Source organism: Cryptosporidium ubiquitum, assembly GCF_001865345.1.
Source record: "Cryptosporidium ubiquitum isolate 39726 chromosome Unknown contig_4, whole genome shotgun sequence".
In the NCBI taxonomy this organism is placed as follows: Eukaryota; Apicomplexa; class Conoidasida; order Eucoccidiorida; family Cryptosporidiidae; genus Cryptosporidium; species Cryptosporidium ubiquitum.
Window position 1 is genome coordinate 41741 of NW_021639820.1, and position 22943 is coordinate 64683.

Consider the following 22943-nt stretch of genomic DNA (forward strand, 5'->3'; position numbering starts at 1 on the left):
GTAAATTTGTATGCTATCAAAAGTATTTTTGTATAGTATAGATTAAAAGAAACGTATTAATTGTGATAATAGTTAATATGGAAAATGCAAAAAATAAAGCTTTAATTAATGAATCTGAATCTAAGATAAGAATTGTGGATATTCCAGTTAATTATAATGAGGGAGGAATTAGACCAATTTTAGGTTGTATTTCATATACAATATTAATTCTAACTTGGGGGTTTTCAATATTTATACCAGTTGGATTAGTTTATTGGTTATTTATTGGAAATTGGAACATGGTATTGTTTCTTTTAACCATTATTTTTATTCCAATAACATTTAATTGGCACGATAATGTGCCTGATGTAATTAAATATTTAAGTAATTTACTAACAAGAGATGTTCATCATTGGACTGGTAAGTTAATAAAAATAATCTTCTAATAAAAAACAAAATTAAAATAATAATCTATTTTAGGCCCTGGAAAAATTATTATTGAGGACCCAGATTTTGAAATTAATTCAAAACAGTTATTATGTTTACATCCGCATGGTATATTAGGAATAGGATCTATGTATATAATAATCAGTGGAATTTTTTCAAATCTACATTTAATAGTCACAGAATCACTAGTATGGTTACAACCAATAATTAGTGTAATATTAAATTCAACAGTCAAATTAAGAGGAGCTTCACATATTTCTTTTAAACAAACAATGAAAAGGCAAGAAGGACCATTAATCATGTTTCCTGGAGGATTTCATGAAACTATACTTTTAAATTGGGGTAAAGATAGTATATTTATTGAAAAAAGATTTGGATTTATAAAATATTGCTTAAAATATAATTATTCAATACGTCCAGTATATGTTTTTGGTGAATGTTTATCTTTTCATCAATTTCAATATTTTAAAAAAATTAGATGGTTACTTAATGATTTTAGTTTACCAAGTGTCATTTTTTGTGGGGAAACTTGGTGGAATCCTTTATTACCAGTTAGAGGTGTACCTTACTTGATAGTTATTGGAAAACCTATTAATAGTGATATTATTAATAATTCTTCAAATTTCACAACAAACAATAATAATCCATCCAGAGAGATTGTTAAAAAGTATCACTCTATTTATGTTCAAAATCTCAAAAGGATTTACAATCATTATTCTCCTTTTTATCAGTCATTTTTTAAAGATAATCCTTTACTTGAAAGGTACATAAAAGTTAAATCAAAAGAACTTAATATTGAATGATTTAATTTTTTTTTTTCATCTATCTCTTTTTATTTATTCTCAAAATCAACAAATAGTAAAAAAAAACAAAAAAAGTAATAAAAATTGATTATAAAAATAATATTATTTTATCTAAGAGTTTTAATAAATCTCACCAAAATCTATATTCAACAAACGAGAATGCCTACCATAACTGTTTTCATTTTCAATTACGAACTTTTCTTTTCCTCCCATTTTTCCCGCCTTCTTTGCCACATAAATTTTTCTGTTCTCATCATCATTGTAATTATCATTATCATTATTATTAGTGTTATTGAAATTTTTTATATCTTCATCGTTTGGTATTTTTCTTTGAAGAGAAACTATGTGATCACCCAAAGATAAAGCAATACCTTGTGTTCTACTTCTTATACGAACTGTTCCAGATATCATCATTTTTGCTTCCTTTTCTCTACCATGTTTTTGATTATTAGATGATAATTGCTTTTCTAAACTTATATTAACAAGAGCATCCTCTCCAAAAATACTTCTTGCATATAAATTTGCAGCAAAGAAGCTCGATTTTTCATTCATCATTGTTAGATTATTTGTACTTTCATTATTATTATTAATATTATCATTATCATTATTATTATTATTATTCATTTTATTCTTATTATTACTACTATTAGTAATAATTTTTTCTCCATTAATATTTTCAATATTATTACATCCTACTAATGACAATTTTGTTTCTTTAATCAAATATTTCAAAAATTGTATAAAAGAATCACAACTTGTATGTATTGGAATCTTATTCTCCCATTCAAATTCTGACCATAATTGTCTGAATAAAGGAGGAGGAATATTTGAATTAGTTATAAAATCAATCAATTCTATATTTATCTCATTTAATACCACAATATCATTCAAACCTAATAATTGTGAGGAAGAAATAGATAAAGAAGAAGAAGAAGAAAAAGATGATCCTCCTCCTCCTGACATTCCTGTTGTAATTCCTCCATCATTTTGTGAATTTTTTGTTTGAAATGTAACAAAACCAAACAATATTCCTGTTTCAATAGATTTTACTTGTGCAATAGAATAAACATGTATAGTATTACCAGGATCTAAATGATTAATATTTTGAGGTTTCTCTATTACTCTTAAATTTCCATAAGGATATAATTCTATTTGTACATTCTGAACTGCTTTATAACTTTGATTTGTTACTATAAGTTCTAATAAAACATCTTGATGTTGTACTTGAAGTATTGCTTCTATATATATTGGATCACTTAAACCTGTTATTGGATATATTCTTTTTGATGCTGATTGATCCATTTTTGTTGATTTTTCTACTTTTAATTTTCCATTTCTAATTTTCAAGTTATCCATATTACTATCAAGACATTCAAATTCATCATCATCATCATTTATTTGTGTTATATCCATATTATTTGAAAATACTTTTTCTCTAAGTTGTCTAAAATTAACCAAATTATAGGGATATTTTTTGAAAATATTATTATTAGAATTATGTCTATTTTCAATACAAAAATCTCTTAATTTCATTTCTCTTACAAATTCATCTTCATTTTTTTTAATTTTTTGTAATTTTGGAAATAATTTTTTTCTTAATAGTAATGTATTTTCACTTAATCTAATATAATTCTGAGATTTAAAATTTTCTCTTTCTTCCCCTATTTCTCCTTGATTTTTTTTTAATTGTTCTAAATCACCATATATTGATTTGAGTAAAAGATAACAATGACTTAATCTATGAGTTGTATCATTTTGAATACCTCCACTTTTTTGATCATTTATACAATATCTTAAAAAACATACAATTATATGAAATACTTTATTATAAACAGTTATTCCCAAATTTAATATATTGTTTTCTTCATTATTAGATTTAATTATAGAAGAAAAACATATTAATTTCACTAAAGAAACACCAATACTTGCAATTAAAAGTAAATCTTCATCTCTAATAATAATATTTCTTAAATTATTAGTTATTTCATGATTAGAAGATGAAGAAATTAAATTGTTTATATTAGAATGATCATGACTAAATCCATTAGTATTATATTCTACATCTTGTGTTGCATATGTTCCATCTTCTAATATTACTGTTTTTGTTATAACATTTGAAGAATAAGTAGTATTTCCTACTCCTGTTATTAAATTATTATTATTATTATTATTATTATTATTATTATTATTATCATCATCATCAATAACTTTATTATAATTTCCATCAGAGAAATCATTATGATCAAATTCAATATCATCATTATTAGGATTTTCTATTAAAGTTTGAATATTTCTTCTATTAGTATTTCCAGGATTATTCTTACTTAAAGGTAAAGGTTTTAAAGAATTATAAATAACATTAATAATCTCAATAATCTTTTTCTGATCATTTTCATATTCACATTCACTTAAAATCCATAAACATGTTCTTAATGGTTTACTAAATTGTATAAAAGGTAAATGTAATATTAATTTACTAACAATTAAATTTTGATAATCTGAATAATTAATAACCATTTCTCTTAGAAATTGAGTAATTTCATTTACTATTATAGGATTTGAATTTGATAAAAATGTCATCATTGCATTAATCATAGGTTTAAGAGTAATTTTATGATATTTTCTAGTAATTTCATGTAATGCTTTAATTAATATTAACTGATAGTTTTGAAATTGTTGAAAATCTGATATTTTTCCTCCTCCATAATTCATTTTCCTTAATCCACCAAAAACTTCTCCAGTTCCACCAATACTAAAACTAACATCATTATAAAAATTAAAATCAATATCTGAAGTAAAATTATATGTATGATTAAAATCATGACCGTATCCATTATCATTAAATCCAACCATATGATGATGAATGATATTATTATTGATATTATTATTATCATTGTTAATACTATTAGTGCTATCATTATTATTATTATTATTAATATTATTATTATTGTTATTTTTATTATTAATATTACTATTAAATTTATTATGACTTTGTATTGAAATATCCTGTAAATGTTTTAATAGAAACTGAAAAATATCCAAACAGTTATTCTTAGTCAATAATGATGTTAACATTATTTGAATCACTTTAATTTGTAAAGAATAACAATTTGAACATAATAATACCCTTAAAATATCTTTAACAAAACATTTCTGTAGAATATATAAAGCTGAAGTAATACAAGTTATTTTAGAAATCTTATTTAATACAATATAACGAACATTATTATCTGAATGAGTTAATAATAAATTGATATAAGCTTGTAAAGCAATCTTAATAGTACTATTTGGTGTAGAATTTCCAATTTTAATTAATGTATTAGCTCCTTCAAAAGATACTGCTGAAGATCCTGATTGAGTAATATTAATAATAATTTGAACAAGATTATTCCTATAATTTGGATGATCTTTATAATTTTTTCCTAATAATTCTAATAATACCATTTGAATAACATCTCCCATATATGTTACATTCTCTTGAATAGATAAAATATATCTTAAAGATCTTTCAACATCACAATATGTTAAAACAAGAAATGCATTTCTTTTTGTTGAAATATCTCCTTCTATTAATAATAATTTCTCAACTTCATCAGCAGCATTAGGAATAATATCAATTCCAAATGTTTTAATAATAGAATATATACACATTACAGCATTTCTCCTTACATAAGAGTGTCTATGTTGTAAATTTTCCAATATTGATTCTATTAATGGTTGAATTAATTTAATAAATCTTAAATTACATAATAGACGTAAAGTAGACCCTCTAATGTATTCATTTGGATGTTGTAGATCATTTCTTAACGCATTACAAACAAGTATCATCTCTTCTTTAAGTGATCCATCACTATTACATTTTTCCACAATTTCCCAATAAAGTTGCAAATATTTTTTAACCTTATGATTTGTACTTTGTACAACATATCTTATAACTGTCATTAACAATCTATTATAGGACTCTCCATGAGTCATCCATATTATTAATTCTCTTAAAGCTTTACACTTTTCATGATCACTTGGATCTTCCAATCTTTTCTGTAATTCTGAACTGGTTGGTGCATTTGAACCAACAATTGCTGGGACTAATAATGTACAATTTTTTTCATACTCGAACATTATTACAATATATATATATTTTTCTAAATTATTACTCCACTTACTTCCTTTTAAGCTTTACTTAAATTCAAGAATTTTATTCAAAAATAACTGGAACTAGGCAAAAGCTTATGAAATTAGGAATAACCAATAATATTTTCTTATTTATATTTTGAAATATATATATACATATATATATATTATATACATATATATATATATATTATATATCTATTTATCTTTATGAATTTTTTTGCTAACTTTAAATCACTGAATATTATAACTTCTTTATTTCGTTTATATATTTAAAAAAGATGAATTCTTGAAATAATTTAATTCAATTAAATTGAATTAATAATTATGATTAAAAAAAAAAAAAAAGAAAAAAGCTTCACACCCCTCTTTATTCTTAATAAATACGGTTTATTTTAATAACCTTATTCTTGCATTTTAACTTGGATTAATATTTGTTAACTTTATATTATGATTACTAATTTTTACCTTTTCCTTTTTTAATCACTATTTATTAATAACATATAATGAATATACATATAATAAAATAAGTGATTAAAATGAGGCGGGCAATTTGTGGCGCCTGAAAGGGATTGTGGGGAACAATTAATTCCATTTTTCTTGGTTTTTTTTAAAATTCAAGTGATTTAATTTAGTTTCAAATATTAATGACTCGATAACATTTTCTTCTTGTACAATTAAGACCTTATCTTTTTTTTTAATTTTAGTTTTTTTTTCTTCAATTTCTTCTTTTCCATTCTTTTCAATAATTTGATTATGATCATCTGACCTTGACTGAGATTTTGATTCGGATTCAGATTTTGATTCGAATTTTGATTTTGATTTTGATTTTGATTCTGATTCTGATTTTGATTTTGATTCTGATTCTGATTCTGATTCTGATTCCGATTCCGATTCCGATTCCGACTCTTCAGATTCTGACTCATAGTCTTCATCTTCATCAGAGTCATACAAGGAATCGTCATTAGATTGATCAATATTGTTTAAAGAAATATTTTTGTCAAAAAAAGATTCATTTGAAATTTGAGAATTATCATTTATTACTTGATATTCTTCATTATTTATAGATTGCGATGATATTATTGGTGGTAATAATGTTTGTAATTGAGAATTATTTAAATTCAATACTTGATTTTTTTCATGACTAGATGATTCTATTGAAATTGAATTTTTTTTATTATTCAAATTATTTAGTAAATCATTTGAAAATGTTAAGGGTAACAAATAATCAAAAACAATATGAATATTATCAGGAAATGATTTATTTAATATAAAAACTTTATTGATTGGATTTCCTGTTAAATTAATCTTCAGTTCTATTATATTATTATTATTATTATTATTATTACTTAATTCCAAAATCAATTTTTCAATATTATTTAAGAAATTATCTTGAATAAAATTATTAGAAAAATCAAAATAAATTTTATACTTGGTAAAATTTGTATTAATATTTTGATTATTATATAAAATCATTTTAATAAAATAATTTAATATAAATAATGCTTCTTCATCAATTAAATGATTACCATGAAATGATAAAATTCTTAAATTAACTAAATTTGAACTTATTTGATTAAAATTCATATATTTTAATATATTACTTAAATATATTTGATTTTTATTTAATTGATTTGTTTTAAATATTAATAATTGACTTATGTTTAACTCTGACAAATTAAGTTTAATATCATTTAATATTAAATTTAATATATTTTTTAATTGAACTTCATCAATTACAATATTAACCAAATTAAAACTTAATAATTTCTCCTTTATATGATTTTTATATTGATAATTATTCAAATTTATAAAATTATGATCTTCTTTATTATCTGATTTTTCTCTTTTTTGTTGATAATCTCTTATTTTTATTAATAATGTATACATAAATGATTCATTTTCTTTCATATTAATAGTTTCTTTTAAATCATTATTATTATTTATATCTAAAATTCTTCTTCTCTTATTATCAATTTTTAAATTTGAAAATTTTGATTTAATATAAAATCTACAATCTTTAAAATATAATTCTATTCCAGGATTTCCTTTTAAAGTTATATTATCAAATAACCAATCTAACCAATAATTCATTTCAAAATTATTTAATATTATATTATTATTTATAAATTTTATTTTATTAATATTTTTAAATGTAATTATTCCAATATTTTCATTTTTATCTTTAAATAATAATTCCAATAATTTATTCCATTCCTCATTTTCATTTGAATCTAATATTACCAATTCTTGTATATTATCACAATATTGAGAAACTTTGTCACTTTTATCATAATTCAATCTTAAATTTTGTATTATATTAAATAACCCAATAATACTAGTTCTTATAATATTACCTTTTATATCTTTCTTGATTTTTTCCCAAATTTCATCCTTTAGTAAATCAAATTCTTCTAATTTTAATTTATTTCTAATTTGAATTCTATCATTTATTGGTAAATTCTCCAATAATATTTCCTTGATTAAATCTTTTTCATAACATTTATTTTCCATTTTCTGTTTACTAAAATAAATTACTTAATAATTTATTCTTTTATTATTTTGAATATGAATGTTTCTTTTATTACTTTATTCATTGAATTTTAGTTCTCTAAACAACTTTTGCTCTTTCTTTTGTTTTTGTTTTTGTTTTTTATTTCTTGTTTATTTTTATTTTTCCTTTCTCAATTTATTAATGTAATTTTTTAAACTTTGAAATTTTGTTTAATTTGAATAATATTATTAAATATGAGAAAATGATTTTTTTTTTTCATATAAATAATATTTATTTAAATTATACAAACCCAAAATAAAAATATTTATCAGTAATACATGTACTTGAATTTCCCATATATATTTACTTGTAATGAATATAAAAATTTTAAAAATATTGTTTATTTATATTTTTGTATTTATAGCTTAAATTATATATATATATATATAGTTAAATAATTTGATTTCAATAATAAAAATTCCACGTCATTTCTTTTATTGAAAAAAATTTTTATTTTTATATTTTAATTAAATAATAAATTTCTTCTAATATAATTATTTTCCGCGTCAATATTTTCAAAATCATATTTAAAATAATTACTTTGATTTTGATAATTTTGAAAATTATTTGGTTCTTTAAGAATTTTTGAAGTATGATTACTAATTCTATCCGTATTAAATTTTGTTCCTGTAATATTCATTTGATTAGTAGTAATATTCTCAACTAAACCCATTCCATTGAATATAACTTGTTCATTATCATAATAATTATAATCATTAGGATTTCCATAATAATTATAATCATCAACATAATACCCACCTTGATTTTGACCATAATATGCGTGTTTTATATTTGTATTAGTTTTATATGAATCACTTTCTGGTATAATAACAGATCCCAAACTAAATGGTACATATGGTGGTAAATTGATACCTACTTTTCTTAATGATAATATTTGATATCCATTTGAAGGAGAATATATATCAATTCTATTAGAACCAAATCTTAATGCACCAAAGAAACCAAGTTGAACAAATCTTGCTGATGTTGACATAGAGTTTTTTTCATCTTTATAAGTTTTATCCATAAATAATGTTGTACATAATCTTATTGGAGATATTAATGATGCATCATCAAACCAATAAGCTCTTAACCATTTATATATAGTTGATTTTACTGGCCAATTGATTGGTTTTGTTATATACATAATATGTACTTTAACTCCATCAGGTCTTAACCAATCACCACTTAAATCATGTTTATCAAACAACCCTAAAAAATTAAGAATTAAAATAGATTTTGAATATAATTTGATTAAGAATTTAAAACTTACATGATTGATTTGCTTTTGATAAAGTTGTATCTGCCCATCTTGTTCTTAATGTTATTGTTCTACCATGTTGATCCACAAAACCTTCAGCATTTTCAAGTAAAACTGCAGTATTATCATTTGCATCCAAAAAGAGTCTTGAAAATAACCCATTAGCAGCTTGAGTAACACCATTAACTGTAAATATTGAACCAGTAATATATTTTGTAGCTAGTACTGCATCTGTTCTATCAAATCTAAACAAAAATTCTTCATTTGTTAGTGGACTTAGTATTGGTTGTACTCTTGATGACTCTTCTCCAGTATATAACTGCCAGTTTCCAGATAAATCCCATGTACAACCTCTATATGGATTTCCTGATAATGAAATTCCAGTTGCAACATCAACAGCACAATGACATGTTGGTTGTTTTCCTATTATAAAACAGTTTGCTCCTGGACCACATTTTGCATTTTGGCCTTCCTGTTCACTACATGCTAAAATTAGTTTGAGAGTTAAATATAATAATCATTTGAATGCTTTATTAAACTTACTTTGATATATTTCTGTTACATACTGAGAATTTACTTTATTTATTCCAAATAATAACCAATTTATTAATATTATAAATATACAAAATGTTTTTCTGGTTTTTTCAAAAGCAATAAATATTTTAATTTGAAGAATTCTCTTCATTTTTTTTTCTTTATTTTATTATTATTTAACTATTTTTTTCTTTTTTATTAATCAATCTTACATTTCTTCATATTATATAATTTTGGTAAAATTGAACTTTTTATAGTCATCCAAATTTATTTTCTACATAAAGTTTAGTATATATTATATAAATTTGACCATTTTACTATTTTACGATATTTCATTGTTGAATTTTTATTATTATATTAAAATTTTTATTTATTGGAAATCAATGTTAAATTATTCCATTATATAAATCTAAAAAAAAAAAATTCATCAGGATCTTTTCTTTCTTCCGATTATATCAATTAATAATTTGTTAATATATAATATTTAATATATATAATATATATTACATATTATATATGTATTTTTTAATGGACTCCAAGCTTAAACATGCAATGCATTTTTTTAAAATAAATTCCCCCCTCATAAATAACTCCTAAATATATTTAATATATAATTATTTTACCAAAATTTTGGCGGGCTGACTATTAATATTATTATGTTTGAAAGTAATATAATATTTCAAGTTGATAAAAAAATACAGTAAAATTGACATTTTTTTTGAATATTAGAAGATATCCACACTGAGAAGATAAATTGTGTGTTTAAATTAATTAGGTTTAGATATTCAAATAATGAAAATTAAGAAATAATTCATTCATATTTTTTTCCATGAATTCTTAATGTAATTAAGACCATTGAATTAGAGAAATTATAGGAATAATACCCAAAAAGTAATAATAAAAAGCTAGAATGATAGAAATAGCTGACTCAAATATTAAAAATTCTCCAGAATTGTCAGCTTCAGATATTTTTGGTATGGAATGTATCTTTCTCACAGAAAACGATGAAATTAATTTAAAATATAGTTTGGATAAAATAAGTAAGGATGATAAATTATTGGAGGAGTATTTAAATAATCAAAAAAATATATTTGTTAATGAAAAGATGTTGAATATATATCAAGGTGGGCGAATACTTGTTGGCATTATTTTAAAGAAAGAATTTAAATTGTGTGATGTAATTTTTGACCTATCAAACTCCGAAAAACAGTCAGTTTTGAGCAATTTTACATGGGAAGGTCAATACCAAGTATTAGTTACCAAGGAAAATAATTACCTGGAGATTTATAATGAGGGAAAAGAACAAAATAGTTTGATGAATTTAGATGATGGATCATATATTAATTTAATAGGGATTTATAATTTGAATAGTTTAAAATCAAAAGTTTATATTTTTCAATGTTCCATTATTATTAAACCACAGTATTGGAATGATTTACTAAACTTTGACATTTTGATAAAATACCATCAAAATAGCATTCTTGATTGTTCAATAATAAAAGATGAAAATGATGAGATTAGTGATAACTGTGAATCAGACAAAAATTTTAAGTATGGTAGTCCTCTTGGTGATTTGCTAATAGTTAATGAAATTTCAGATTCAAAGATATTTTCGTACTCACTTTCTAAACCAATATTTATTAAGTTACCACTTACAATTTCAAATTATTATCTTCAAGAAAGTTCTCAAATTCTATTCATTGAGATTTTAAATATTGGTGAATCATCTGATTCAATAATGATTCATGATATTTTCAGTCATAATTTAAAGCTAAATGGTAATAGTCCACTTAATCTTCCTTTTACTTTAGGTAATAATCAATCATTAGGATGTTCTTTAATTAGAGTAAACGACAAAAAGGTTTACAAATCCAATAAAAATATAGACGAAAATAATGGTGATGTTTCTTTGATACCCATAATTATCCCAATTTTTATTAAATGGAAATCCACAAAATTTAATTCAAAATTAATTCTTACCCAATTTGCTTTACAAATCAATTATGATCAAAAAGTTAACATTATTCGTTCAAAAGAAGAAAACTATTCCAATATGATTGGTATGATTAAACATGACAATAGTAATGAAAAAAATAATATGAATATCTCGTTATCATCTTCATCTTCTTCAGCAATTTCCTCATATTTATTTAGTCCAAGTTCTCCTCAAGCTTCTGCTCAATCAATTTGTTCACCGTTTACTCAAGAGATTTCTTTCTCTTCAAAATCGAATTTGGATGAAAACTCGAGCAATTATAATAATAATTTTGAAGTTGAAAAAAATAATACTAATACAACTCCCAGTAATGATAATGATTTAGAGATTGAACCAAGTTTTAACTTTAAAGCAACATGTACCTTTGATCGCATTTCAAAATATCCTGGTGAAACAGTTTATTTACTTATTGAAGTATTTCCAAATGAAAAAGATAAATCTTTAAATTTACTTGTAACTGTGGAATATAATGAAGCTTCACCAATTATTCCATTATACGTTTCAATGCCAATTAATTATTTTCCAGAATCTTCTTCTTCATCATATTCATCAAATATTTATGAGCATCCAATTTTACTATATCCACTTAAAATATGTTATCCTGGTATTTATAAATGCCCAAATATAACCATTTATGATTTTTCTACGAAATCTAATTATTCTATTAAAAAGCTACCTTTATTGGTTTGCGAATATCCAACAAACAGTAATAGTTAACTTTGACAAATTACATGTTACATGCCAAAAATTAAATTATTTTAAATTTATATTCCCATAATTAATTTCAATTTCTGTTATTTTTAATTCTCTTCAAAATATAATCAATCTTATTTTTTTATTATATCTATAAAACAATAATAACTCATATTCTATCCTTTTTAATCAATTATCCCCTAATTTAACATAATTTTAATTATTTTCCCTATTTAATTTTACATGTAAAAAACAAATGTTTTTTGCATGTAATTACTCATTTTTATATATTCATGTGGACAAATAATTACATTATACCAGTGCATGCAAATAAAATGCAAAAATGCAAATGAGTGATATGTAAGGAAAAAAATCAAATAAAAAAAAAAATAACTCAAAACTCTTTTTTCTTAATATTGAAAGAGGAAAATAATAAAATTTTAATTTAGATTGAACTGGATAATTTTTTATTAAAGATATTTCAAGTAGACCAGGAAAATGAAGCTCAAATATATTTCAAGTGGAATTTTAATAATAACCAGTTTATTTGGAAATTCTTATCAAGTGCAATTAGCTTCAGGTACTAAATTTGAATCTCCCATTGAAAGTGCAAAAGGAGTACTTAGTGGAGTTGTTGAATCCATTAAAAATGGGCCAATTGGAGGTGCACTTATGATTCCTGTAAGTTAGGTAAAAAAAAAAAAAAAAAAAGTTAAGCTGATATTTAATAATAAATTTTTAAAAAATTTGTAGAAAGATAGATTACAAGGACCTTATGATGATTTATCTGAAGACTTAAATACAGCAACAACTGATATTAAATTAGAATATGAATCAGCAAAAAGGAGAATTTCCAAGTTTAGAGATGAGTTAATGGGCCCTGTTAACGAGGTATTAGAAACTAAGACAGCCAGTAAGACTCAAGTAAGTTATAATCATTCAAATTTAAAATAATTATATTATAAAAAATTTAAAACAATTAACTATTATTTATCATTAATAGTTAATGAGCAGATTGGAGTATGTTGGAAAATTACTTAGAGCAGCCTATGACCAAGCTCATCCAGGTAAGTTATTAATAAAACTACAGATGAATAACAATAAAATTCTAATTAACTAATTTTGATATATATATTTGTATTTATATATAGATAAGGCTGGTTTACCAATTGTATTGGTACAAAAGACATCAGCTGATGAAATGTTATATCCACCAGAAGGATCAGAGCTATCGGATTGTGCAGCATCTGTTTTAGAAGATGCTGATGAAGAAATTGAATTATTGGTAAGTTTAAAATTAATAATTATCTAAATAAATAATAAACTATTACCTTCTAATCTTTTTTTTCTCAAAATATCAACAGAGCTCACCAGATGTTACAAACCAAAATGATATTCTTGATCAAATGGATGATCAAGAAAGATATGCTTATAGTTCAAAAATGGCAGAATTCTTTGATCAAAAAGCTACTGCTCTTAAAGAAGAACTTTCTAATTCCTTAAATGTTTGGGTTAACAATCAACTTATTCCAAAAAATACATAATTACAATTAATCACTTTAATATTACTAATTAATTTCAGTATTAAAGAATCATTAATTTGAATAAAAATGGAGATATTTCATATTTCTTTTTTTTGATTATCATCATTTTTACATTATAAATTTGTATTACTAGTAATATTATTCATTAAAAATTATATTCTTTAAATTTGCCGTATAAAAAAAAAACTTCTTAACAAATTATATTTAGATTAATAAATGGAAGTAAGAGATTAAATCAACCTAAGTCCAAGAAAATAGCAAAACCAATAACTCATCAATTCAACTTTATTATTCTTAATATTCTTATATTATAATGTGTACATATGTCGGCGCCTAATTACTATTTTGTTTTTTTAATTAAATTTGTGTGAAATGCTGGTAATTAGTAAACACATTTATATAATTAAATTAAATGTGGCGCGTAAACTACATTAAGTATTTCCATGTAATACTCAATAGAAGGTTTATGCGGGAGACTTGCTGATTACTGTTAAAGTCAAGAAAAATTCAAAGAAATAAAACTAAATAAATAAAAATTTAGCAGAAAAAAAATTCTTAATTGTATTATTTATGTTATTAATTAATACAAGTATTGCTGAATATATTCAGAAAAGAGGAAGGAGAGGAGGAGAACTGGAAAAGGTTTAGAACCGTGTTGTATTGAAAACAATATTTGTATTTTTAATTATTTAAATAGTTATTTAACAATTAAATTACATATTTGCTTACTTTGGCAATGAATTAAATTTGAAAAAGTGAGATAGAGACTAATTAATTTTATTGAGATTGGGCTTTGTGGTCTCTAATTTTTATTATAAATATATTCATATTAGTAAGAAAATCATTGGGAGGCTTAATTCAAATAAAAAAAAAACTAATTTATTGAATTTGTGGAATATTCATATTGAAATATATCAAATATATATTAATCGAATTTTTTTTTGTAAAAAAGATCAATTAAATTAACTGAATTTGAGTTAAATAAATAAAATGTGGTATTTTGGAATATTTACAGCTTTATTATCATCAATATTAGGTGGATTAGGTGATAATTTGATAAGGTTAAGTTTCATTCTAGAAGAGGAGTTATGTCCTAAAAAAAAAAGACCAATTGTTTTAAGACCAATTTGGTTATTAGGAGTTTTTTTTTCATGTATATTGAATGCAATATTAATAATAATAAGTCTGAATTTTGCATCTGCTATGATAGTAACTCCATTTTCTGGTTTACATATATTTTGGAGTATTATATTTAGTAAATATATGTTAAATGAAGAAATTAAATCAAGACATTATAAAGGTACTGGTTTGGTAATTGCTGGATTATTAATTATAATACTTTTTGGTATTAAAGATGTACCGGTTTATAGTGTAGAAGAGCTCAGTATTTTATATACTAAACCAAAGTTTATTTTATACTGTCTTTCAAACATTTCATTTATTTTAGTTTGTACATATTTATCATTTTTTGGATTGGATGGGAATGAAGAAATTAAGTACAAAAATGAGTTAGGTTTAAGCAATACTAATAATTGTGGTAATATTAAAAATGATAATCGTAATTTTTTTAATAATACTGAGAAAGATAATAATAGCAATAATGTTAATAGAAAATCCAGTCAAGATATTATTATTTTAAATAAAAATACCTTGCATTTAAAAATTTCTAATATAAAGGATTATCTGACTAAAAATAAATATTTTAAGTATGATAAAAGTATCCCAGATATGGATAATTCTGATAATAACATAATTGAAACATTGAATATTCCAAGTAATCATATTGTGAATGAAACATGTATGAATAGTAATTCTAACATTAAATATGGATTTGGGAGAGAAGACAATACTACAGAAGATTTTAAGGAAGGGTTATATAATAAAATGGTTAATTATATAAATATAATAGAAAAAAGGTTTGAAGTAATTAATTCAATATTTTTTGAATTAACAAAGAAATTTCCAAGAATTGAAATTTCTACAGCAATAAAAAGATTTTGTATTTGTTCTGTATCAGGACTTGTTGGAGGATATACAAACGTTTTAGTACAGAATTTAATCCAAATTATACTAATTGATGGAATATATGTTCTTTTTCATAGATTAACTTATCAACTTTTATTTATAATATTTATTACAGGATCAATACAATGGGCATTTTGGAATACTGCATTATCCAAATTTCAAGCTATTTTTGTGGTTCCAATAGTTAATTCAGTATTAATAGCATCTAGTGGATTTTGTAATTTAATGCTTTATTATGATAAACAATATATATCAAATTCTATATTGGGACTCTTTTTCCAAATCAACTTTTTATTTGGACAATTTCTTATTGTATTGGGAATTTATATTATAAGCAGAGCAAATAGAAATGTAACAAATGAAAATAATGAATTAAATAATGTAAATGAATCGGCTAATTCATTTAATGAAGATGATATTTTTGACTTCACTGAAACTTCTCAAAAACCTGATCCCAATAATAACAAACTCTCTTTATATTTACAATCCAAATTTTCTTATTTTTCAGAAATTACTCATTTCTTCAAAGTTAAAAAAGAAAAAATAAACTCTTCATTAGAAAGTCTTCTTGGATTATCTAGAAACCAAAATTTATCCAATAATTACTCAAATCCTTCGCTTCCAAACACTAAATATCTAAACAATATTAGTCAATTTCATATTGACAATACTATCATTCTTCCTCAAGAAGAATATAATGATAATCAACTTGCATGCATTCATGTGGATAATAATCAGGCGGCAATAACTAATACCGGTATTGAAGAAGAAAAATGCCATATTGATATGGAAGATAATTACACGTCATTTAATGACAGTATTTTGAATAATCAGTTAATTGAAGGAAATCGTCAAGAAGATATGGATTTTGTCAGCCAGCAGATACTTGTATCAGCTAATACTGAATATTCATCGAGTATTTTAAATCAACTGGAAGATGTGACAGGTAATGAATATCACAAAAGGTGCGGAATTGAGTTAGAATCATATGTTTTGGATGAGTATGATATTGATGATTTTGAGATACCTTTTTCAAACCAGGATTATACATCAAAAGGAGCATTAATGGTACAACAAACAACCCAATATCAAGATTATGTTAATGAACAAATGAATAATCACTCAATTTTGAGTTTTGGCGATGATATATTGGAGGAAAATAATACAAAAAACTATTATCAAGGTGATTTAATGAATACTGGAGAAATTGAATACACTGAAGATTTTAATAATAATAATAATTATTATAATGATGTAAATAGTAACAATATTAATAACAATTCCGATTTTACTTATAATTTAAATAATGAAAATCATTCTGTAGCTCATGATTCAAAATTTGATTGTAATCCAAGTCTTTCAACATGTTCAACTAATTCTACAATGTTGAATTCCATTATTACTAATGTTTTATGAATTACTTTTATTATATTATTTTTAAGAAGAATAAAAAGAGAATGTTTTAATAATAAATCAGTTCATTCTTTCAATTATTATTCTTGAATATATATAACAGTAGGGTCAGTCTTATCAATGTAAGCAATATTACTATCACTTTTATTTTGTTTGTCTATATCAGAATCATTTTTTAATAATAAATATTTCAAATATATTATTTATATAATTAAAATTTTTAAATACAACACTTACCTTCAGAATCTTCTTCATATATCGCTTCCTTTGTAGCTCTTAAGTAAATCTTATAAAATGACCTCACAAAAGTTGCGCATCCTCCTTTGTGAAATGAAATCCACCATTTTGAGTCACTTGATAAAGGATATATTGAATTATTACATGGTTTAACAAATCCTTCCAAATAACTTGCTAATAATACAGGTTGTTTAAATTCTAGATCATATATATTTTTAAGTGGAATACATAAAGATACAAAATTACTTAATCCAACTGTTGCAGCTTTGCTTTTTATTAATATAATTCTTTTATTAGTAACAAAAACATCACCATGTCCTCTAAATTTTTCATTTGCATCATCTAATCCAAATTTCACTGATTTTCTTGACATTATCATATACTCATCTCCTGATAGTGATGGTATTAATTCTCCTAAATTAAAATGAGTATTTCTTAAAATTAATTCATTTATTCAAATTACCTGTTTCTCTTAGATTGAAAAGTTCTGGATTTACAGCCATAACTTCACTTTTTACTATTAATTCCTAACTTAAGTATTTAATTATGTTACTTATCTCAATTTTTGAAAAATATTGATAAATTCTGAATATTTTTGAGCACTTTTAAATTTTATCTAATTCATATATTTCTGTTTCAAGTTGAATTATTTAAAAAAAACTTCTTTAGTGTACTTATATTTGGTTAATACTTAAAAAAAAAAAAAAGAAAAGTAAAAAAAAAGTCAAAGTTCTTGTTTGTATTCTGGATAATTATTAGTGGAAACGGTAGAAATATTGTCAGTATTATTGATGATAATGATTATTCATAAAATAATTCAGCTTAATAATAGTGGTAGAAATAGCAGCAGTAGTAATAATAATAATAATAGTAGTGACTTTAGTTGTATTAGTTACTGTTTTAATAATAGTTGTAATATTATTGAAGGTATTAGTATTAAAAGCGAAAAAAAAAAAAATTAGATTTATTATAGTAATAATATTTCCAATTATCTTTTAATTAGTCTTTTTTTTCACTTTCTATGAAAGTTTTGAATTTACACGAATTTTTTTTTGCATTCAATTTTTCAAAAAATTATCACTGAAATGACAATATTAATAATTACAATAATAAAGTTTGTATAACACTGTAGTTAAAAATAATAGCTATTGATGTAAATTTAAGTATTGTACTCCAAAACCTTTCTTTATTACTTTATTCATCAACAAACTAGAACTTATTCAATTTACTACACTGCATTAATCAAACTTAAAAAAAAAAAAAAATTCTTAATATTTATTCTTCTTTCTCCCCTTTATATTTTTTTTATTAAATACAATAAAACCACGTAATAATTACTAATATAATTTTTTCTGATCCAATTTCCCGCTCAAATTTTTATTTATTATAAATAATAAAAATTTATTTTTTTTGCAAACTTGAATAAAATTTTTATGTACAATTGAATTGTTTTTAGCATTATTATTATTATTATAATATTTTTTTTTAGAAGAAATAACTGTGTGATTATTATTATTTTTTTAATTAATTAATTTTGAGAAGTTAAATTCAGAAAAAAGATTTATTTACATGAATTATAATGAATACAAATTTTTGCACAGAAAATTGTAATTCAAATTCAATCTCAATTATTATTCCAGGAAGAAATCCTGAAATTGTTGTTAATGAAGGCAATGGAATAATTTCAACAATTGTTCAAAATCCACAGACTGCATCAAATGTTGTTGTTGCTGTTAATGGCGAAATATTTACTGCAGATTCTGGTGGTAAGTTTTATACAATATATTATTATTATTATTATATAAATTTGATTAGCTGGAGTTTACTTCAGTTTTTTTCCATATCAATCTTGGGAGTTTCTTGGTGTACTTACTAATTTAAGAAGAAGTGATATGTTTACTACTGGTAAGTTAATTTTATATTTAAATTAAGTTTATAATATATTAGTTAAAAATATTAATACATAATAGGATGGCCATTTATGGAAGGTATTTCATCTATTCCAAGTGTTAAAATTATAGTAGTAATTGAACCTGCAAATGTATTATTACAGAAATTAGAGACTAAACCACCAATTGATTATAATAAAGAAATTGCAAGAAAGATTGCATTAAATTTATTCAGATTTATAGAAAGTTATAATAATAATAATAATAGTAATAATACCAATAGTCCCTCCAATCAAATCCCATTAAATCTTCCGCAATATATTCTTGATAGATGGATATCTAGATTTGATGAAAAATATAAATTAGATCCATACTTTTATATGAAAACAAATTAAATATTTAATTAATTTGCAATTATTCAATTATTACTATTTAAATTAAAAATTTTCATATTGGCCTAATAAATTTAACAAATAAAGGAAAATCCATAATATATTTATCTTCTTGCTCTTTTATTTGACTATTATTATGATAATAATTATTAGTGTTAGTAATAATAGGATTAATTATAGAAGATTTTTCTTTTAATTTGATACCATCAATAAAATATTTTCCATGAAAAATAAGAGAATTATTAGATATTATATCATCTAAATCATCATCTTCTTGGTCATTTGTATTAATATTGTTACTTTGAATAAACCTTGTAATGTTATATTCAGTACATGCTATAAATTCTGTCCCCTTAATATCCCAAGATATACAATTTGTTGGGTAAATTGTTTGATTTATTATTGAATAAATTAATATCAATTTACCCCTATTTTTCTCATATAGCTCCCATTTCCATATACCTATCCATGGTATTCCATTTATTTCATTAAATACTTGATTAATATCTTCTTCATTTTCATTAATTTTGGTAATATGATGATGATTATTAATATTAATAATTGTATTAATATCATTATCGTAATTATTATTGATATTATTATTATTATTAGTGTTATTATTATTATTATTATTATTACAATTATTGTTATTATTATTACTATTACTATTAAAATAAATATAAGAATCATGACTTGTAGCAAGTATTTCAAATTTTCGAGAATAATTTGGACACCATTTAACATCCAATACATCATTTTTTAACAATCCTGCTAATACATCATCTTCATCTTTATTATTATTTTTTGTATTAATATCCTTTGTATCATATAAACAATCCCAAGAAGCAAATTCATGACTCTTTTTATCAATATTACCAGTTAAAACATTATTATTATTATTATTATTATTATTATTATTATTATTTTTATTGTTAATATCATTATTATTAAATTTATTCTCCATTATAGAATCCAATTTAACAAATATACTTATAATACCATTATTAGAACCTATTGCTATCATGTTAACATTATATATTTCGTTCTCAATAATGTTTAAATTTTTTATAAATGAAAATGATGTCATTTTATAACTATCTATGACTACATTACATGTAAATTGCTCTACTATTGACCAATTATGAAATAATGGAGAATCTTGACATGAGTATATTCTAAAATGGCCATCTTTTGAGAATACTATCAATGATATATTTCTTGTTGATATATTCAATGATAATTTATTATTATCTTCATAATTTAATATAAAACTTGAATTTATTATTTTGTTTCTTGAATCTCTTAATCTTGCTGTCATATTACATACTCCACCAAATTTATTCATATTATTGTCATTACTAAAACTATTATCAGTATTATTATTATTATTATTATTATTATTATTATCAGCATTATTATTTATAACAACATTTTCAGTATCAATATTCAATAATGAAAATGAATTTGTATTCTCCATCGATAATTTTAATAAATCTCTGCTTTTATTCAATAACCATATTCCTATTGTATTATCATCGCTTATTGTTGCAAATAATGAATACTAAACATTAATTATTAATTTAATAAAGTTATTTGGTTATATTTATTTACCTTTTCAGATATTACTGGGCATATTATGCATTTTGTGATTGCATTTTCATGTGGTGATTTTATTATTGTCAGTAAACTCAAATCATTATCTCTTTCACATTTATAAATTTTTAATGAATTTGTACAAACAACATATATGTATTCACCTAAATTACCGAATTAGTTTTTTTTATTCACATATATATACATGATTAATATCCACTATTTTCTTTTTTTTTTTAATTTTAATAATATATGAATTATATTATATTACTTACCATTTTCGTCACATGCTATATCATGTATATATTCATAATCCCTTTGAAAATGTATATTCAAACATGCTGAAGTTACCATATTATTCTGCATTTTTTACTCTATAAAATCTCTTCATATATTTTTCATACATTATTCAATCTAAATTATCATTAATATAATTTTTATTATTAATTAATTAATGTTGGCGCCAATCATCATGATTAATAAATAATATTGCATGTACCACATAATTTTACCTTGAATATTCCAATTATTCCAAATTAATAATTTCTTTTTGTTCTTGATGATTATTACTAGATTCGTGTTTAATGTGACTTTTATGATTATTGTGTTTATGCTTAGAATTTTGATGATGATGTTCTTCTTGATTACCATCATAATATTTATGGTGTTGATGGTGACTACGGTGATGGTTATGATCATGATTATGGCTATGACTATGACTATGACTATGACTATGATTGTGATTATAATTATTATTCTTATGATGATTATGATGAATAATTTCGGATTTATTGTTTAATATAGAGTCATTCTGAACATGCCTTCTTCTATTAGAATTACTATGCCCTTTAGTTGCTTCAGAAGAGTAAGTAGTAATATTTGAATTATCATTAATAAAATATACTAATGCATTCAAATTTAACTCATGTTTTAATGAATTATTAAATAATGGCTTATTAATTCCTCCAAATATTACTGATATTAATAAATATATTATTGAATTAAAAAATAATATGGAACTAATTATTAATGAATATAAATTGTCATTCAAATTTAAAGATGATAATACAACCATAAACAATCCACGGCCTATTGGAGTATAGATAAATAATATATATGAATAAAATTTAAAGCAATATGCTTCTGCTAATAAACTTATTATTCCACTTAATAGTATAAATACATTTAACACCATTCTTTTTATATCATAATATAATATTAAATCTGATAATCCACCCAATATTAATATTATAAAGAATCCTATCCATAGTAATTGCAATATAAATATCTTCAATGATGTCTTTCTACCTCCAGAAGAACTTCTTTTAGGCATGATTTATTTACATATAATTCAAAATAATTTTATTTCCAATCAATACCAATTTTCCAACTTTTCATTTTTTGTATTTACTTTTTCATCTTTATAATTTATACTTAAATTGTAAATTTGGT

The 22943-nt window shown here is 22.5% G+C and overlaps 11 protein-coding genes across 11 annotated transcripts; 5 read left to right on the plus strand and 6 right to left on the minus strand.

Moving 5' to 3' along the window:
• Window positions 1-77: 77 nt before the first annotated feature.
• Window positions 78-1229, plus strand: cubi_02156 (uncharacterized protein; the record flags this gene model as incomplete). The annotated part of the gene is made up of 2 exons (XM_029019168.1): window positions 78-399; window positions 460-1229. 2 exons carry the CDS (start codon window positions 78-80, stop codon window positions 1227-1229), a joined length of 1092 nt encoding a protein of 363 aa, XP_028874289.1.
• Window positions 1230-1349: 120 nt separating this feature from the next.
• On the minus strand, window positions 1350-5348 carry cubi_02157 (uncharacterized protein; the record flags this gene model as incomplete). The annotated part of the gene is made up of 1 exon (XM_029019169.1): window positions 1350-5348. The coding sequence occupies one exon, from the start codon at window positions 5346-5348 to the stop codon at window positions 1350-1352; it is 3999 nt and encodes a 1332-aa protein (XP_028874290.1).
• A 597-nt stretch (window positions 5349-5945) lies between these two features.
• cubi_02158 (uncharacterized protein) lies at window positions 5946-7874 on the minus strand (the record flags this gene model as incomplete). The annotated part of the gene is made up of 1 exon (XM_029019170.1): window positions 5946-7874. One exon carries the CDS (start codon window positions 7872-7874, stop codon window positions 5946-5948), a length of 1929 nt encoding a protein of 642 aa, XP_028874291.1.
• Window positions 7875-8377: 503 nt separating this feature from the next.
• cubi_02159 (uncharacterized protein) lies at window positions 8378-9860 on the minus strand (the record flags this gene model as incomplete). The annotated part of the gene is made up of 3 exons (XM_029019171.1): window positions 8378-9126; window positions 9188-9661; window positions 9719-9860. 3 exons carry the CDS (start codon window positions 9858-9860, stop codon window positions 8378-8380), a joined length of 1365 nt encoding a protein of 454 aa, XP_028874292.1.
• Window positions 9861-10619: 759 nt separating this feature from the next.
• On the plus strand, window positions 10620-12422 carry cubi_02160 (uncharacterized protein; the record flags this gene model as incomplete). The annotated part of the gene is made up of 1 exon (XM_029019172.1): window positions 10620-12422. The coding sequence occupies one exon, from the start codon at window positions 10620-10622 to the stop codon at window positions 12420-12422; it is 1803 nt and encodes a 600-aa protein (XP_028874293.1).
• A 474-nt stretch (window positions 12423-12896) lies between these two features.
• cubi_02161 (uncharacterized protein) lies at window positions 12897-13942 on the plus strand (the record flags this gene model as incomplete). Its single annotated transcript, XM_029019173.1, has 5 exons — window positions 12897-13079; window positions 13152-13322; window positions 13402-13465; window positions 13550-13683; window positions 13763-13942. 5 exons carry the CDS (start codon window positions 12897-12899, stop codon window positions 13940-13942), a joined length of 732 nt encoding a protein of 243 aa, XP_028874294.1.
• Window positions 13943-14932: 990 nt separating this feature from the next.
• On the plus strand, window positions 14933-17383 carry cubi_02162 (uncharacterized protein; the record flags this gene model as incomplete). Its single annotated transcript, XM_029019174.1, has 1 exon — window positions 14933-17383. The coding sequence occupies one exon, from the start codon at window positions 14933-14935 to the stop codon at window positions 17381-17383; it is 2451 nt and encodes an 816-aa protein (XP_028874295.1).
• A 77-nt stretch (window positions 17384-17460) lies between these two features.
• Window positions 17461-18120, minus strand: cubi_02163 (uncharacterized protein; the record flags this gene model as incomplete). Its single annotated transcript, XM_029019175.1, has 3 exons — window positions 17461-17537; window positions 17618-18028; window positions 18081-18120. 3 exons carry the CDS (start codon window positions 18118-18120, stop codon window positions 17461-17463), a joined length of 528 nt encoding a protein of 175 aa, XP_028874296.1.
• A 1076-nt stretch (window positions 18121-19196) lies between these two features.
• cubi_02164 (uncharacterized protein) lies at window positions 19197-19901 on the plus strand (the record flags this gene model as incomplete). The annotated part of the gene is made up of 3 exons (XM_029019176.1): window positions 19197-19383; window positions 19433-19522; window positions 19588-19901. The coding sequence occupies 3 exons, from the start codon at window positions 19197-19199 to the stop codon at window positions 19899-19901; spliced, it is 591 nt and encodes a 196-aa protein (XP_028874297.1).
• Window positions 19902-19953: 52 nt separating this feature from the next.
• On the minus strand, window positions 19954-21857 carry cubi_02165 (uncharacterized protein; the record flags this gene model as incomplete). The annotated part of the gene is made up of 3 exons (XM_029019177.1): window positions 19954-21459; window positions 21510-21655; window positions 21767-21857. The coding sequence occupies 3 exons, from the start codon at window positions 21855-21857 to the stop codon at window positions 19954-19956; spliced, it is 1743 nt and encodes a 580-aa protein (XP_028874298.1).
• A 160-nt stretch (window positions 21858-22017) lies between these two features.
• cubi_02166 (uncharacterized protein) lies at window positions 22018-22824 on the minus strand (the record flags this gene model as incomplete). Its single annotated transcript, XM_029019178.1, has 1 exon — window positions 22018-22824. One exon carries the CDS (start codon window positions 22822-22824, stop codon window positions 22018-22020), a length of 807 nt encoding a protein of 268 aa, XP_028874299.1.
• Between the last annotated feature and the right edge of the window lie 119 nt (window positions 22825-22943).